Source organism: Lepidochelys kempii, chromosome 2 (genome assembly GCF_965140285.1).
Source record: "Lepidochelys kempii isolate rLepKem1 chromosome 2, rLepKem1.hap1, whole genome shotgun sequence".
Classification (NCBI taxonomy): Eukaryota; Metazoa; Chordata; order Testudines; family Cheloniidae; genus Lepidochelys; species Lepidochelys kempii.
Window position 1 is genome coordinate 29366581 of NC_136381.1, and position 18978 is coordinate 29385558.

At 40.7% G+C, this 18978-nt stretch overlaps 1 protein-coding gene across 2 annotated transcripts in view; it reads left to right on the forward strand.

Moving 5' to 3' along the window:
* CSMD3 (CUB and Sushi multiple domains 3) overlaps window positions 1–18978 on the forward strand; it is a 1215628-nt gene that overhangs the window by 273846 nt on the left and 922804 nt on the right. For both annotated transcript variants that reach the window (XM_073330296.2, XM_073330291.2), the window contains exon 4: window positions 6255–6449. In XM_073330296.2, coding sequence (XP_073186397.1) covers window positions 6255–6449 — 195 coding nt within the window. The remainder of the gene's footprint in view (window positions 1–6254; window positions 6450–18978) is intronic.

The window sequence follows — 18978 nt, forward strand, 5'->3', positions numbered from 1 at the left end:
GGTCAGGGGTCTCCCTCAGGAATTAGGGATGAAATTACAATAGATTGGGGATTTCTCTTGGGGAGATTAAGAGGGAAGTGACAATGGGGTAAAGGTATTTCTTGAGGTTGGGTGAAGTGATGGCTTGGGGTCTCTTCTGGGGTGAAAAAAGATCTTGGGGCCCATTTCAGGGGTGCAGCCTCTGCTGTCCCATCCCCTTTCCTCCTCACTTCTTCCCTCACTGCTAGCCTGGCTCTGAGCCTGTGGCTATAAAGTGCTGGGTGGCTGGTTCCATGCCCCCTGTGGCTTCTTTTGGCCACTCCCAGACTTCTAAACTGCACCTGGCCAGGTCCCTCCAGAGCTGCTACATCAGCTGCTCCCCAAGCTCAACTTTGCTCCTGTCCTGTGGTTCCTTCCCCACTCTGAACTCTAGGGTACAGATGTGGGGACCTGCCTGAAAAAAACCCTAAGCTTTTTTTTTTTACCAGCTTAGGTTAAAACTTCCACAAAGTACAAACTATTTTACCTTTTGTCCCTGGGCTTTATTGCTGCCACCTTCAAGCATCTAACAAATATAACAGGGAAAGAGCCCACTTGGAAATGTCTTTCCCCCAAAATCCCCCCAAGCCCTACACCCCCTTTCCTGGGGAAGGCTTGATAAAAATCTTCACCAATTTGCATAGGTGAACACAGACCCAAACCCTTGGATCTTAAGAACAAGGAAAAAGCAATCAGGTTCTTCAAAGAAGAATTTTAATTAAAGAAAAAGTAAAAGAATCACCTCTGTAAAATCAGGATGGTAAATACCTTACAGGGTAATCAGATTCAAAACATAGAGAATTTCTCTAGGCTAAACCTTAAGTTACAAAAAGACACAAAAACAGGAATATACATTCCATTCAGCACAACTTATTTTATAAGCCATTTAATCAAAATAGAATCTAACGCATATCTAACTAGATTGCTTACTGACTTTTTATGCTTAAATAAATTTGTTAGTCTCTAAGGTGCCACAAGTACTGCTTTTCTTTTTACGAATACAGACTAACACGGCTGCTACTCTGAAACCTGTCATTATGCAAGGCACTGAATTTAGCCGTACGGAGTGGAAATCTATCAACTTCATGAAAAAACTCATACAGATACAGACAGACATCATCTTTCTTTCCAAATGCAAACAGATGGACATCATACCAAAAGGACTGAAGGTAAAAAATCCATTACAATCTACATACCACACCGACTATGCTGACAGCTTGTGCCACACGCGCTCAAAGAAACTGCGGAACCACCTGATCAACATCTTCTAGAGCAAACAGGGAAAGATTAAGAATGAGCTCTCAAAACTGGACACTTTCATAAAAAAAAAAACCTTCCACACAAACTTCCTCTTGGCTGGACTTTACAAAAACTAGACAAGCCATTTACAACACACACTTTGTGTGCTTCTCTACAAAAGAAAAAGGACACTAAACTATCTAAACTACTACATGCCACAAGGGGCCACAACAGTGGTTTCCTTAACCCACCCAGCAATATTGTTAATCTATCCAACTATACTCTTAGCCCAGCAGAAGAATCTCTCCTATCTTGGGGCCTCTCCTTCTGCCCCTCTACCCCCACGAACATGATACAGTTCTGTGGTGACCTAGAATCCTATTTTCGACATCTCCGACTCAAGGCATATTTCCAACACACCTCTGAACAACATACTAACCCACAGAGACCTTCCTACCAAGACTACAAAAAGAAGGATTCTGGGTGCACTCTTCCTGAAGGTTGAAACAACAGACTGGACTTCTACATAGAGTGCTTCTGCCAACGTGCACGGGCTGAAATTGTGGAAAAGCAGCATCACTTACCCCATAACCTCAGCCGTGCAGAAAACAATGCCATCCACAGCCTCAGAAACAACTCTGACATCATAATCAAAAAGGCTGACAAAGGAGGTGCTGTCAGCATCATGAATAGGTTGGAATATGAACAAAAGGCTGCTTGGCAGCTCTCCAACACCACTTTCTACAAGCCATTACCCTCTGATCCCACTGAGGGTTACCAAAAGAAACTACAGCATTTGCTCAAGAAACTCCCTGAAAAAGCACAAGAACAAATCCGCACAGACACACCCCTGGAACCCCAACCTGGGATATTCTATCTGCTACCCAAGATCCATAAACCTGGAAATCCTGGACACCCCATCATCTCAGGCACTGGCACCCTGACAGCAGGATTGTCTGGCTATATAGACTCCCTCCTCAGGCCCTACGCTACCAGCACTCCCAGCTGCCTTCGAGACACCACTGACTTCCTGAGGAAACTACAATCCATCGGTGATCTTCCTGAAAACACCATCCTAGCCACTATGGATGTAGAAGCCCTCTACACCAATATTCCACACAAAGATGAACTACAAGCCCTCAGGAACAGTATCCCCGATAATGTCACGGCAAACCTGGTGGCTGAACTTTGTCCTCACCCATAACTAGTTCACATTCGGGGACAATGTATACCTTCCAATCAGTGGCTCTGCTGTGGGTACCCGCATGGCCCCACAGCATGCCAACATTTTTATGGCTGACTTAGAACAACGCTTCCTCAGCTCTCGTCCCCTAACGCTCCTACTCTACTTGTGCTACATTGATGACCTATGGAAAAGAAGCCCTTGAGGAATTCCACCATGATTTCAACAATTTCCATCCCACCATCAACCTCAGCCTGGTCCAGTCCACACAAGAGATCCACTTCTTGGACACTATGGTGCTAATAAGCAATGGTCACATAAACACCACCCTATACCAGAAACCTACTGACCACTATTCCTACCTACATGCCTCCAGCTTTCATCCAGACCACACCACATGATCCATTGTCTACAGCCAAGCTCTACGATACAACCGCATTTGCTCCAATACCTCAGACAGAGACAAACACCTACAAGATCTCTATCAAGCATTCTTACAACTACAATACCCACCTGGTGAAGTGAAGGAACAGATTGACAGAGCCAGAAGAGTACCCAGAAGTCACCTACTACAGGACAGGCCTAACAAAGAAAATTACAGAATGCCACTAACCATCACCTTCAGCCCCCAACTAAAACCTCTCCAACGCATCATCAAGGATCTACAACCTATCCTGAAGGACGACCCATCACTCTCACAGATCTTGGGAGACAGGCCAGTCCTTGCTTACAGACATCCCCCCAATCTGAAGCAAATACTCACCACACAACCACACACCACACAACAGAACCACTAACCCAGGAACCTATCCTTGCAACAAAGCCCGTTGCCAAATGTGTCCACATATCTATTGAGGGGACACCATCATAGGGCCTAATCACAGCAGCCACACTATCAGAGGCTCGTTCACCTGCACATCTACCAATGTGATATATGCCATCATGTGCCAGCAATGCCCCTCTGCCACGTACATTGGTCAAACTGGACAGTCTCTACGTAAAAGAATAAATGGACACAAATCAGATGTCAAAAATTATAACATTCAAAGACTAGTCAGAGAAGACTTCAATCTCTTTAGTCATTCGATTACAGACCTAAAAGTTGCAATTCTTCAACAAAAGAACTTCAAAAACAGACTCCAATGAGAGACTGCTGAATTGGAATTAATTTGCAAACTGGATACAATTAACTTAGGCTTGAATAGTGACTGGGAGTGGATGGGTCATTACACAAAGTAAAACTATTTCCCCATTTTTATTCCTCCCCCAGCTCCCACTGTTCCTCAGACATTCTTGTCAACTGCTGGAAATGGCCCACCTTGATTATCACTACAAAAGGTTGTGTAGTGATAATCCCTGCTCTCCTGCTGGTAATAGCTCACCTTAAGTGATCACTCTCATTACAGTGTGTATGATAACACCGATTGTTTCATGTTCTCTATATAAATCTCCCCACTATGTTTTCCACTGAATGCATCTGATGAAGTGAGCTGTAGCTCACGAAAGCTTATGCTTAAATAAATGTGTTCGTCTCTAAGGTGCCACAAGTACTCCTTTTCTTTTTGACTTTTTACAGGAGTTCTGACCTGCATTCCTGCTCTGGTCCCAGCAAAAACAACACACAGACAGAGAGAACCCTTTGTTTCCCCCGCCCCTCCAGCTTTGAAAGTATATTGTCTCCTCATTGGTCATTTTGGTCAAGTGCCAGCAAGGTTGTCTTAGCTTCTTAACCCTTTACAGGTGAAAGGGCTTTTCCTCTGGCCAGGAGTGATTTAAAGGTGTTTACCCTTCCCTTTATATTTATGACAGCTCCCCTCCAAGATGGGCTGACAGGCCAATGCATGGGTGGTGCCAGTCCATAGGGGAGTGGAGTGGTGCCTTGGGAGCTGTATGTGGTAGCAGCAGTGGTAGAATCTCTGTGTCCCTCAGCAATCCCCCTTGAGTTTAAAAAAATTCCCATGTCTGTTTACCCCCCCACACACACATATACACACACTTTAAACACTGGATCAAGGTGGTTGAGATAGAGGGGTTTTGAAGGCAGACAACAGTGATCAAAGGCATAAAAAACTCTTATGGAGACAGATTGAAAAGTTTCACCTTGTTTCCCTTAGAATGGAGAAAAAAGCAGGAGGACATGATAAAAGTAGAGAAAGTAATGAAAGGTATAAAGAAAATAGATCAGGAATGTCACAATTTTCAGGGTATCTGCACCTTTAACTCCCACTCCATGGTCTTCTCTGTGCTCAGGTCTCTTGCACACACCTCTCTGGAGAGGGACCCAAGTCCCTCTCCTTTCTGACCAGGGGCGTTTTAGGCTGCAGTCCACTTGCACTTCACTTTGATTATTCTAAGCGGATCTGACAAATGGTCAGCCCTTACTCTTTAGTTTCTCTCCAAGGACAATGTCAATGATATAATAGTGACCCAAACTGTTCTTTCAAAGCAGAGCATATTTATTAAAAAAGACAAAAGCCTACAGAGAAAACATATAAAACAATAAAAGATCTAGACACATACTAAACGTACCAGAAGTGACCCATCAGCCCTATAGGGACCTGGCAGGTTAAAGCCCTTCTAACCCCTGAACAGGTTTGGGTCCCCCCTTGGACTAAAGGTCAGTCCATTTGTTGAAACTCTCTCGGTTCAAGCTTGCCCTTTGTATTCCTAGTCCTTTTTTTGTGTCTTGCCTCTCCTCTGGGACTGTCTTGAACCAGGATATGCAAGCCATCTGAGGGGTGGTACTTCTCTGGAGCTGTTACAGTCTTGGCCATTTGGCCTAATCATTCCCCATTATTTTAGCTTTTGCATGCGGTTGCAATATCTATCAACAGAAGCTTCTGTTCTCCCTCTCTCGGAACACAAGAACAAGGGGACATTCAATGAAATTAAAATGTGGCAATTTAAAAACTGGTAAAAGGAAATACTTTCACCCACTACCTGTAATTAGAATGTGGAACATTGGGGTGTCATTATTTATAGAATGATGTAGATCTGACTCACAAGGCAAGCAACTCTGCAGATCCTAATTTGGGGTGAAAAATTATCCATGGTATATTTGATTTACAAGGAAAAGAATGTACAGTTTATAATTTGGGGTGAAATCATGTGGCTTGGATTTCTTGGGGTAACAGTTTACCCAGTTTGATGTTCCATTTTACAGCCAATCATATCTAATTTGCTTAATTTGCAGTTTCCTCACCCATATTTTAATCCACTCAATGTGCAATGAGCCACTTTGCATAGGAAGGCAATATGTCACTTTTCCTTGGTAACTTAGATTTCTTTTTAGGTAGGTTGGGAGGGAGAAAGAGGTTTTATCCATATGGAAATTATGAAGGATTCTTGCCTAGGTGATTAACAGTACCCTCATTTAGCCATTTTAGTTTCTTTCTTGGGGAGAGGAACTCCCAACTTTGGCTGATCTGTGGGTCCTTAGAGAAAGTGTCTCACACAGTATGAACCGTTTTGTTATTCTCTTTACTTCTTAGGTGGATCCTATTTTGGGGTAAACAGAGAATAGCTTTTCTAGTTTTTGAGGGCCAGAAGGAATCAGTAGTTTTGAATCATCGAAGGCATATCTGTGTTATATATCCCTTACATAGCTTGAAATTCCAACACCGTCCTCAATATACCACACTCTCAAAGGGCCAAATCAGCGTGGGGAAATTATTGTGTTAAGTGCTGTACCAACACACATGAAGACACACCCCTGCCCTAAATGGTCACAATTTACTTTTACAAATAGTTAATATAGTATAGACAGTGATTTATATAAAAATGATAATTAATAAATTCATATTTTCCCTTACAGAGTTACAGAGTAGTTCTTGTGGCAATCCAGGAATTCCACCAAAGGGTATCTTGTCTGGTATGAAATTTGATGTTGGTGATAAAATCCACTACAGTTGTGTAACTGGATACATTTTGGATGGCCACCCACAGCTTACCTGCATAGCTAACTCAGTGAACACAGCATCATGGGATTTCCCAGTTCCTATCTGCAGAGGTAAGAAATGCTACGATAATCTTTCTTTAAGTATTTAATGTACATTTATGAATTGAAGCAACTTACTATTTCTCTAAAATAAATTTAACAATTTACTTGTTATCAGCCTTACTGTATGCCCTTCCTAATTGTTCTGCCAGTTCTGTTTTTAAAACCTAGTTCTTCCCCCTTTTACAATAGATGAAAAAGATAGAATTCTGAACTAGATACTTAGTGTTCGATTGTGAATATGACTGATGTGGCCACACAGGGAAATAAACAAAAGAATTTAGGAGTGGGGTGGGGCTCTATGACATTGTTATTTCCCTATGTGGGTATGAGGCGGGAAGTCAGACAGCATTGCTGAGCACGAGGAGGAAGTAAACCACACCCTATAAAAGGATTCAGTAACTTAGTTTCCTCTTGAAGTAAGGGGAGATGGAAGAAATTATGACCATGCCCATTTACTTATGCACAGTGAATGCTGAACATTACATAGTTGTTTAGTCATAATGTCTCAATATAGTTTCTAATATACAAATTCCACTTCACATTTGGAAAAATGTCACCAATTGCAAAGTACAGTTTAGAGAATAATTTTCAAAAATATTTCTGTGCTGGAATAAATTATCTCATAACTACAACAAATAATGCACCATCATAGGACAGCACTGCACATTTCCTGAAGAAACTATTGACCTTTTTATTTACTTATTTTTATTGGTCATTCATACATTACAATTATACTGGCTGAGAATCATCATTTCTTCAGATCTGCTTCATGAAGCATTTGGTCACACTCTTTTGAAGATATCTGTTCTTCAAGAGTCCAATGCTGCACCTAATAAAGTTAATGGAAGTTTTATCAGTGGGAGCAATTTATCACACAAGTTATCAATTAGCTACCTCTACTAAATGAAGTTCAGAGGGAGAAAATGAAAACAAATATTTACTTTCTGTCATCTTACATGTCTGTTACTTTTACTCATGGAAATGGATCCATTGATGACAGAAGTAAAGCAAGCACTATTTGGCCTTTATTCTTAGCTATTTTGTTTCAACATGAGAAATACCTTATGTAGATTTCAATCTGAGGGACATATACTCAAGGTCTCATGCTACCACCAGTTAAACATTATTGGAGCTCCTAAAACTATAGATAACTTTCTAGCACAAAGTGTATTGCATCCATCTCAGGGTAATACTATATTAGACCTCATTCTGGTAGATAAAGATGAATTGATCACAGGCCTAAGAATAGATGGCTTCCCAGGTGCAGGGGATTATGACTTAATTTAATTTATGTGCAAACAGAATATAAAGGCAGCCAGTAATCTGTTGCTTTAAAAAGCCCATTCCTAAAGCTGAAAACAATCAGGAGAAAAATTGAGTAGGAAGAAAAAAGCCAGAGTCATGCCAGAATTTTACTGGGTAAATGGAATGACCCAGGTAAACTATAAACTGGTTAGTTTAACACTGATCCCAGACAGAATCATGGAACAGCTGAGATGGGACATAAACAGGACCCCCACTTAACCTGGGGCTAATATATCTGCCTTCTATCACACTCCTGTAGCCATCTGGCCCAACCTTGTCACAGCAGCTATACTTACTTGAACAAAATCTATTTTAATAAATGCCAGGACAAACATCTAGAAAAAATTAATGTAGGTCACACTAACAAAATTGGGCCTCTATTCTAGAATGCTGTGACACTAAAAACGGTTTAGGGGTTATAGCAGATAAGCAGTTGAACATGAGATCCCCATGCAATGTTGTTGCTAAAACCACAAATATAATCCTCAAATGTGTAAGCAGGAGGATATCAAGTAGGAAGAAGGTGATGGTAGTACCTCTATATATGTCATTGGTGAGACTGCTGAAATTCTGTGTCCAATTCTGGTCTCCCCACTTCAAAAGAAAAAATATTCAGGCTAGAAAAAGTGCACACATTTTTAATACTGAAGATAATTCACCACTGAAACAACTTAACATTGTGTTTGATGGATTCTCTGTCACTTTAAGTCAAGTCTGTATGTCTCTCTAAAAGATATCTTATAGCTCAAATAGAAATCACGGGCTTAATGCAGAGATTATTGGGTGAGGTTCTTTGGCCTGGATCGTGCAGGAAGTCAGACTAGGTGATCACAATGGCTCCATCTTGTATTAAAATATATGAATCTGTGTTCCATATGACAAATACCTAGGCTTATACTGGATATAGTAGACTTTGGTACTTCTTTTTAACAGGTTTCTCACCACTTTGTAAAATGCTTTAATTATCCAATATATAACTTTGCGGGAGTTTGCTAAGAGTGATTACCCTATAATGAGCTTCCTGTTGCTTTCCCTCAATTTCTGGTGGAGACTTTCCTTGATTAAATCCTCATCCTTAGGGAGTTTCACTGATAAGTGTCTTATCACTCCCTACCAATGGCCTTTACATTAAGAAGGAATATTATGCAGTGAATGTGTGTGTGTATGTATGTACCAGAGGTCGGGAAGGAATTTCTTCCAATTCTGGGGAATTCCTGATGAATAATTCCTGGTGATCTTTTTCAGATAAATGTATGATTTTTGATCCCTTTTATTTTGATTAGTTGGAGTGCAAAAAGTCAAAGTATTTTCCACTCCAGCAGTTGCTGAATTTCACTGTCTGCTTCTCAGTGAAATTCATAGCATAATGTAAATGGAGCTAACCAAAGAAGAAACAAACCAAACAACCCTGCAGTCACTTTTAGCACACTAGGAATGGACTACATAATTTGTAGCATGTTTGGATCCCTGTGAAATAGACTCTTGTAGGCAGATATTCTCTGTCTCTCATCATTCACAGGTAAATTCCAAGGATTCACGTTTTTAGGTCATTTCAGTGAATGATCTTTCTCCCTGGGAGTGTGATCCTGCAATCAGATCCTTGTGGTTGGGCCCTTTCATCTAGGTGGATTCCCATTTAAATCAACAGGGCTTCATCTGAATACAAAGGTATAACCAGGAGATTGCAAATGCAGGATCGTGGCCTAGGTTTCCTGGAATGACATCATTACACATTTTTAGATGCTATATTTTTGTTACCAAATGTTCTTTTTGTTTTTTTGTTTTTGTTTTTTGGAGATTCCAGTAGGCTTCGTCAGATTCCTCTGATTCAGCATTTTTAGTGGTGGGAGCGCTGGTTGGTTTGTTTCTACAAGTCTCTTTTGATTTCTGCTGGAAAATGAGTACCTCCAGTAATCAGTAGCACAATAGACTCATTGCTTCATTTCAAAACCCAATTGCCAACTGGTATCCATAATAACCTACTGAAAATTTTTACCTGAAATTTTCACAAGGCTGTCAGGCATTCCTTGAAATAATGTAATATTTATTGGATTTACTAAAAGTCCAAAAATGTTAGTTAAACTAAAAACAATTTGGGTTTATTGTGTTGTGAAGTGGTCAATTATACTGTGCATAATCCATGACCAGTTTTTAAATAAAGCCTGCTTCCTTGACATATTAATTTTGATAAGACTGACTTTAATGGTGAAAGATGACAAGAGTTTCATCATATTGCCTTCTATTTCTGAGATAATGTAGAAATTGCAAGCTGCAGCATAATGCAGGAGGGTAGGAATAATTCACTGAAGGCTAATAAATAAGGTCAAAGTTATATATAATATTGTCATTCTGTAAAGGTTATATTAATTAAACAATTTGGTAATCAGGGATAGTATTCTGACGTTTATATTTTAAAAGGCTGTTCTATTCCAAGATAAAAGAAGCAATTATATTACGGAAACTTTTATTCTAATGCTGCTATATTTTGTTTAATTTGGAAATGAATTTTAATTGGGAAAAAAAAGTGTTAAGAAAATGATTTTATTTTAATTCCCAGAGATTTTACAAAAACTGTTTTTAATCCAAAGGTGTTATATTATATCATTTGCAAACATCTCAGTTTGCACATGTTCAGTATAGTTGTGCTCAGAGTTTGTCAACTAAATCCTAATGAGACTGAGACTTCAACAAAGAGCACAGAGTGAGTCAGAGAAAACAAGAATAAGTAGCTGTGTGGGAGAAGTAGAGACACCACTGGAACAGGAACAGGCTGGAGGGTACACAGGCAGAAGGAGTCAAGCTAGGGCAGAAGAAGAGAATGGAAAAGATTCCTGAGTCTCACCATTCCTCTGCTGTCAGCAAATACCGGTGAAACTCACTAGCAAAGTGTGTGTCCCATCCTAGGTTAGTTCTGGTCCACCTGAAGAATAACAACCTACTACTGCTATCTTTGCAGTTACTCTGTTAGCTCAAGTTGCAGAATGGATGAGATCTAAAGGTTCTAAGCCAGTAGTCAGTAGGATTCCACATCATGGAATTTCTGTTTCTGCAGTTTGCTTTTTCAGAAACCTAGTAATTATACAGACGATATATTTAATATGTTAAGGTTGCAACATATGGAAGCACTCAAAAGTTAGGTGATGCCAGAATTAAAGTTACCCATGCAACCGTAGTTCAATCTCTTTGTCCACATGCACTGTGATACAGTTAGGGTTGCCAACTTTCTACTCCCACAAAACCAAACACCCTTGCCCTGCCCCTTCTCTGAGGCAGACCCCTTCTCAGAGGCCCTGCCCCTTCTTGGGGAGCCTGCCCTGCTCACTGCATTCCACCTCCCTCTATCACTCACTATCCCCACCTTCACTTACTTGCTCATTTTCACTGGGTTGGCTCAGGGGGTTGGGGTGTGGAAGGGGTTGAGGGCTCTGGCTGGGGGTGCAGGCTCTGGGATGGGGCCAGAAATTAGGAGTTCAGGGTTCAGGAGGGGGCTCCAGATTGAGACAGTGGTTTGGGATATGGGAGAGGGTGAGGGCTCTGGCTGGGGATGCAGGCTCAGAGGTGGGGCTGGGGATGAGGGGTTTGGGGAGCAGAAAGGGCTCTGGTTTGGGGCTGAAGGGTTTAGAGTGCAGGAGGGGACTCCAGACTGGGACGGGGGTTGGAGTGCAGGGTGTGGGTGAGGGTTCCAGCTGGGGGTGCAGACTCTGGGTGGGGCTGGGGATGAGGGGTTTGGGGTGCAGGAGGGGACTCCAGGCTGGGGCTGTGGGATTCGGCAGATGGGAAGGGATCAGGGCTTAGGAAGGGGGTTCAGGCATGGGAGGGGGTGCAGGCTCCAGGGGCGCTTATCTCAGGCAACTGCCGGAAGCAGCAGCATTTCCCCCCTCCGGCTTCTACGCGGAGGTGCAGCCAGGCAGCGTTGCGCACTGCCCTGTCCGCAGGTGCCACCCCTTCAACTCCCATTGGGCATGGGTCTCGGCCAATGGGAGCTGTGGAGCTGGTGCCTGGGGCGAGGGGCAGCGTGCGGAGCCCCCTGGCTGAATCTACGTGTAGGACCTGGACGGGGGACATCTCACTACTTCTGAGAGCCATACAGAGCCAAGGCAGTCAGAGAGCCTGCCTTAGCCCTGCCACACCACTGACCGGACGTTTAATGGCCCAGTCAGTGGTGCTGACTGAAGCCACCAGAGTCTCTTTTGAACCAGGCATTCCAGTCGAAAAACAGACACCTGGCAATCCTTGATACAGGTTCTTCTGATTCCATGATATTTTTTTCCACAGGACCCCTGCTTCATTCAGTGCACTGGTTGGATGGAACAAAAGGCATGAATCAGGATTGTGCAGTTAATGACATAGTTGTCTGTAGAACACCACTTCATTTTCTGCAGAGGTTGGAAGGTGTGTAGTGAATGAAGCAAGGGACTGCAGGAAGAGGAAGGATGACCATTCTGGAGAATTAGATTCTGTCCCTGCCTCTTCCAGAGTTCGGCTCAGAATTACAGACAGCCTTCAGTGCCAGATTTTTAAAGGAATTTAGGCACCTAAAGATGCAAATAGGCAACTAGTGGGATTTTCAAAAATACTTAAGAAAATCATCTCTCATTGAAATCAATGCCTACATTGCTTCTGAAAAGAGGACTTATCTGTCTAAATTACTTACTGAATGGAGCAATGTATAAATATCTTTAAAATCTGGTCTTAAACTAAACTTTTCAGATGTTATAGTCCTTATTTTATGGGTGCTTAATTTGAAAGCCCAGGACTCAGCACTCACAGTTGCAAGTAGAGTCACGGAGAGCTGAGCTTTGAACATGTAAATGCTGCAAAAAGGCTAAGTGGTGGTCTGCTACACTAGATAAGGGAGTCTAATTTAGATGTAAGGGGTAACAAGGAAAGAAATACAAATAATATGGAATTGGTAGTTACAGATATAAACATTCATCCAGGTTGGAGAAGCAATGGAATATGGACAAGCAAAGGGTCAGTATCCAATGGAAATACACCACCCTTTAAACTATACAAGCATTCAAGGATCAGAAGCAAAAGAGCCTTCACCTCATTCAAGAGAGGATGGTTTATTTATTTATTTAATCTGACATTGTGAGTCCACTTTCCAACAGCAAAGTTGTGGTATCAACCCTGCCCTCTCATCATATATAGCAATTTGGCTCATGAAATTTATATTGGAAGTTACATGATGCTCATTAAGTTCCCTTCAGCATTTTAATGGGGAAGCAATTCTTCTGTCCTAAGAAGGCTTTCCATAGCTGAGCTCTGAAATGAAGCAGCCAGCCAAATGAGGAAGAGGGCTTGCATGTCCTGAGGTTCCTTCCCAGGATTCCATGATATGAAGTTGTGGAGATTGCAGGAAGTAGGGTTGCACCTCCCATTAAAAGCAAAACTCTGATGGCTGAGCAAAAATTCTTTGCTGAATTCCTGTCAATGCCAGTTTAAGTATTATCTTTTGCTCTTTATATGCAAAAATAATCTGAAGAGACCACCTGAGCACAGTAGGGTCCCAAACATCCACACTTACCAATAAAGCATGTTGGGAATTTTCTGACAGAATATAGAACACATTGAGCACCAAATATTTGAAGGGATACTAATTTATTCCTATATCCTCTGGTAGGGAAATTATTTCTGTTGTAGAAATTCCTGGAGGCTCTCTCTTCAGGAAGGGAGGTGGAACAGATCCCACACAGAGGTAATTACAGAAGCATGGAATTAACTCACTTTCATCTAATCTTTTCCCAGTTATAAGAACTACTTTAAGGAAGGCTTTTTGTCCTTCAGAAAGTGCGTAACCCTTCCCTGATAGGAGAATCTTAGAATAGAAATACTTAGACAGCTTTAACTATAGCAGAAGCTAGTGTGCCAGCTCTCTCTCTCTCTCTCTCTCTCTCTCTCTCTCTCACTGTGTGTGTGTGTGTGTGTAAGTAATGGGGAGATCCTAGACTATGCACGACAACCTTCCATAATACAGATAGTATGGAAGAAGAGAAGGACGTCTCTTGGACATCTTTTAAGAATGACCAATAACAGGCTACTTAAACAAGTATTTCATTGGCAACCTGGGGATAAGAGATGGAAAGTGTGACCTAAAGTCACAGTCCATAGTGCACTAATGGCTGAAGTAGCGTTACAACATCAAAACATAAAAGGGCTGAAAAAATAAGCCCAGGATAGGGATGATTTTTATTGTTTGGCTTCTGCCTTATGCACCTATGGTGTGGAGAGGATGATGATGATTATGATGATGATTTAAATAGCGATAGGACTGAAAGCCAACCCACCAAAATGTCTGCTGAGTAATATAAAATCATAGAATCATAGAATATCAGGGTTGGAAGGGACCCCAGAAGGTCATCTAGTCCAACCCCCTGCTCAAAGCAGGACCAATTCCCAGTTAAATCATCCCAGCCAGGGCTTTGTCAAGCCTGACCTTAAAAACCTCTAAGGAAGGAGATTCTACCACCTCCCTAGGTAACGCATTCCAGTGTTTCACCACCCTCTTAGTGAAAAAGTTTTTCCTAATATCCAATCTAAACCTCCCCCACTGCAACTTGAGACCATTACTCCTCGTTCTGTCATCTGCTACCATTGAGAACAGTCTAGAGCCATCCTCTTTGGAACCCCCTTTCAGGTAGTTGAAAGCAGCTATCAAATCCCCCCTCATTCTTCTCTTCTGCAGGCTAAACAATCCCAGCTCCCTCAGCCTCTCCTCATAACTCATGTGTTCCAGTCCCCTAATCATTTTTGTTGCCCTTTGCTGGACTCTCTCCAATTTATCCACATCCTTCTTGAAGTGTGGGGCCCAAAACTGGACACAGTACTCCAGATGAGGCCTCACCAATGTCGAATAGAGGGGAACGATCACGTCCCTCGATCTGCTCGCTATGCCCCTACTTATACATCCCAAAATGCCATTGGCCTTCTTGGCAACACTATATCTTAATAGTGTTCAGTTTGCAGGCACATCAGATATCCAGATCAACCATTTTTGTGCTATTGTGTCTAGAAGAAATGTTTGGAAAAAATAGAAAAGACATTGAATGAGCCATTCAACTTAATTATGCCCTTACTTTTTCCACAGGCATTTCTGCACCTTCAGCTCAGTTGTGAGAGCAAATCTGAGTGCTTGAGCATCTGACTGAGGTGCACATTTTGTGGGGGGCAAGATGTGTTTTAGACTTTTGGATTAATTATCGTCCAGTATATTAAGCTCATTTTCCATGCTTTGTCAAATTGCATTTTTAAATCTGGAAAGGTCATTAATTTATTCTCTCCAAATGGTTCTTAGAATTCTATACTTGTCCTTCCAACATGGTTATCTAAAAATTGTATTTTCTCTCTTATTGTGTAATGGATTTACTTCCCTTATATAGGCTCCAAGCTATCTGTATAATGCAAAAATGTTCTAAGAGTCAAATTTGAGTTAGAGCATCCAGCTCAGTATTAAATATTTTCCCATTTTCTGCATTCAGAAGCTGCTGGAGAGGAAAATTATGCTAACTATACATCACTGATATATTCCCATTGGTAAAGTAAATCAGATTAATTTTTGAATGATTGGCATTTATAGGGCAGGTATAAAGGCAGAGAGTAGGAAAAATGCATCTGAGATGGTCTAAATTGAGGCAGGATACTAAGCTTTCCTAGAGGAAGCAGATCTGCTTATATAATATCAATAATACTCTGTGCCTATACATTACGTTTATCCAGAGGATCTCAAAGCATTTTGAAAAACAGAAAATCAATTCAACCTCTCAGCATTCCTGGGGGTTGATTATACAGTAATATATGCATTTTATAGAAGGATAAACTGAGGCACAGATTTGTAAGTGGTTTAGTGGCAGTCATAAATAAAACCTAGCTCCCCTGAGCTCCTGTTCTAACCATAAAGCCACACTCCATGCCTATAGGTTGATTTGTATCCTAGCTCTACATGGCCATGCAGGAGAGAAAGTGAGAGTAGGGGAAGTAAAATCTATCCTCCATCCCACTATCACAGTCTACCTACCCCCAGTGTGCCAGTCAGTGGAGCTAAGATGGCCTGGGGAGGGAAGCAAGCTGCTCCAGCTAAAGGGCTGCAGTAAATTACTTTCCCCCACTAATGAGTTGGAAGCAAAGAAGGAACAGACTCCAGGATAACAGTTCCTCCCCAGGAGCAGCCACATGCCACCTCTTCCTCCGGGCTGAAGCTAAATCTCAATCTTGCCCTAAGTGACTTGAATTTAACCCACATTGGGTTGTTAAATTAAAAATAAAAAAGAAAAGAAAGCGAAAACCTTAATTGCAATACCAAAAAATGTATCTCTGAAAGAAAGCAATGACTTATATATCTGATAACTAAGCCCATTTTTTTCATTTTTCATTTTAAATTCCAGTTGAGATATTTTAAAGCTAATAACCTAACTCAGTAGTCATGAATGGCTGAGGTTCCCACAGTTCTTAGATTAAGGAACTCAGATGGTACCACAGTCTACAAATGGTAATGACAGTCCCCCCCAAATTACACATGAGAATAGTTTTTATTTTGTGTTTTTAGTTTGATGAAAAAGGATTTTCAACTGAGATAACAGCATGGTGTAAATGGGAGGGGGGAAGAATTCATTTTGTGGTTTATATTTATGCTGAAAGATCTTAGTTGCCTCTGAAATCTGTAATTTTTATACAATAAAATGGAAACAAACATATACCCGTATGAACTGCACTGACATTGCTTTCTATCATATCTTGGCATATTCGCCTTTTCTCATTATCTCGGTGTCATTATCTCAGCACAATATTTGGTTCTCATTATCAGGGTCATTTCACATAAATGTACAGTCCCAGTCACAGTTTATGTGAACAAATATAGTTGATCCTGATGAGGAATAATCTGTGTGTGTGTGCACGCATACTTCTGTCTCTGTCCATAGAGACATAATACCCAATCCTGAACTTACTCAAATTAGTTGTGCAGTGGTGAAACTCCACTGAATTCACTGCAGTTGCTGCTCCTGACCAACACTGACATGAGATGAGAGTCAGGAAGCATGGTATTATAAAATAATATAAATATTTATAAATATACAGTGTTACACTAAATAGATATTATTGACAGACCCAAAAATAATAATGTGGTATGTATTTCTCAGCCACAAAAATGTACCTGTTATGTTTTAAATATGACTTTCAGATACTTTCATTGTCTACAATTAATTGGATTAATGTTCCAGAGCTTTGTCTTCTTACTCTTCATTTATAAAGAAAATGTCTATGTAACAAAACTCTTTTCAAAGTTATGATTAGCTGAATGTCAAGTAACCATTGTGCATATCTGTCAAAATTCATACATGGCCCTCATGGTGGGTTTCCACAATGCAGAGATATTTAGATATTTTCTTACCTGCTGGAATTATTGTTATTATTATTCATTATTTGTATTATCATACAACCTAGGGGGAGCTCATGGACCAGGACCCTGTTGTAGTCCTAGTCACTAGGTGCTGTACAAATACAGAACAAAAAGATGGTATGTGTACTAAAGAGTTTATAATCTAAGAATAAGACAAGGGACAACAGATAGATAAAGATGACTAATTATTTTTTAGGAAAAAGACAAATTCTTATATGCATATTTTAATATTATGGATGTATGTTTGAAAAAATCAATCCCATTCATTTTTATAGTTCATATTAGAATATGACTTTCACAATAAACGTAAGACCCCATCAGCCCACAAAGGCTGACCTTCTCTTCAATATCAAAGCCCTTAAAGGGATGTTTAAGCCTAATTCCAAATGATCAGTGACATTTCCCAAGTTTAGATATACTTTGCTGTTTCTAGTACTAGGGCTATTTGAGCTCTAGCCAGGCTATGGAGCAGTATAGTAATCTGAAGAGTTATATAGTTCCAACTTGTGCATTAATTGGCAATTTAATGTATTTGGGTGAGAATCCTCAACTGACTACCACAATCCAGCTTTCATCCAAGTCATTTTAAAGGAAAGGATTTGGACTGCATATTGCTATTTTGCAGTATACAAAATTCTGTGTCACATCACCAGGAGAGGGCAGGAATCTCCACCAATACAGAAAGGAGCTGTCTAACAAGAACATCAAGGACCTTTTAGGAACTCATTTTGACATGATTTTGGACTTCCTCTTATAGGCAAGGGAACAGATCATCAGCTGGTGTAAATAGTCATAGTTCCACTGAAGTCAGCAGATGATCTGGCCCAAAGTGAATATGTCTATAGTCCCCTGTGTTTGCATTGATTAGGGCAGTATCTTTCTCAGTGGTGACATGTGTAGTCCCTTGAACCAGACGATGCCACAAAAAGGGAATATGGGGAAATAGGCAAGAAGAAATAGAAATTACTCTAAATGAGGGATAGTATTACCTAGTGGGCATAGAATACATTTTCAGGGATAATGCTCATGAAGGGAATGTCATCACAGATGCACGCAATTAATACAGGAGCAACAGAAACGGAAGAAGTGGAAATGGGCCATACTTGACCCAAAGGATCTACAACTAGCCATGAGATCAAAACTGGTAATGAAGATCATGGGTGACCTTTTATTTTATTTATTCATTTTTTTTGAGGGTACAAGTACTGAAATAGAAAAGAGAAGCACAGTCTCTGCTTAAAATAACCAAACATGGAATTAAACAAGATGGCAAAAATCTTGGCACTAGTTCAGGATTGAAACAAGGGGCAGTTACAAAACACTAGGTACAGAATTTTAGGTCTGGCCTTTTTAAAAGTCTCCTTTAAAAATGTGGAGTGAGGAGTAAATAACATATGAATCATATTTTCAGATGTCCTTGAACTACATATTTACAAACACTGTTACAGAGATATAACAAAGTGAGATTTACACCTGAAAAATGTAAATGAATTCATCTGGGAAAATTAATTTGAAGCAAATATATTGAATGGGAGTGAGAAACCTGAAGAACTGCAACGCTGAAAAAGGTCATGGGATGACAGCAGGCAACAATTTAAATTATTTGCCCTGAGGATTAGATCAACGACGTCAATGCCGCTGCATAGTAGTAGGGGGTTTCATGCTAATACATCACCAGTCCTTCATACATGATATAAAACTATGTCCTGGCCAAGTGTGTATCTTAAAGATCCCTTCATACTTTTGTAAGAGGGGAGGTGTTAGATCTGCAGTCCTGGACTAATTCTAATTTGGAAAAGTATGTTCTGTTTATAGTACCTAATTATATCACTACAG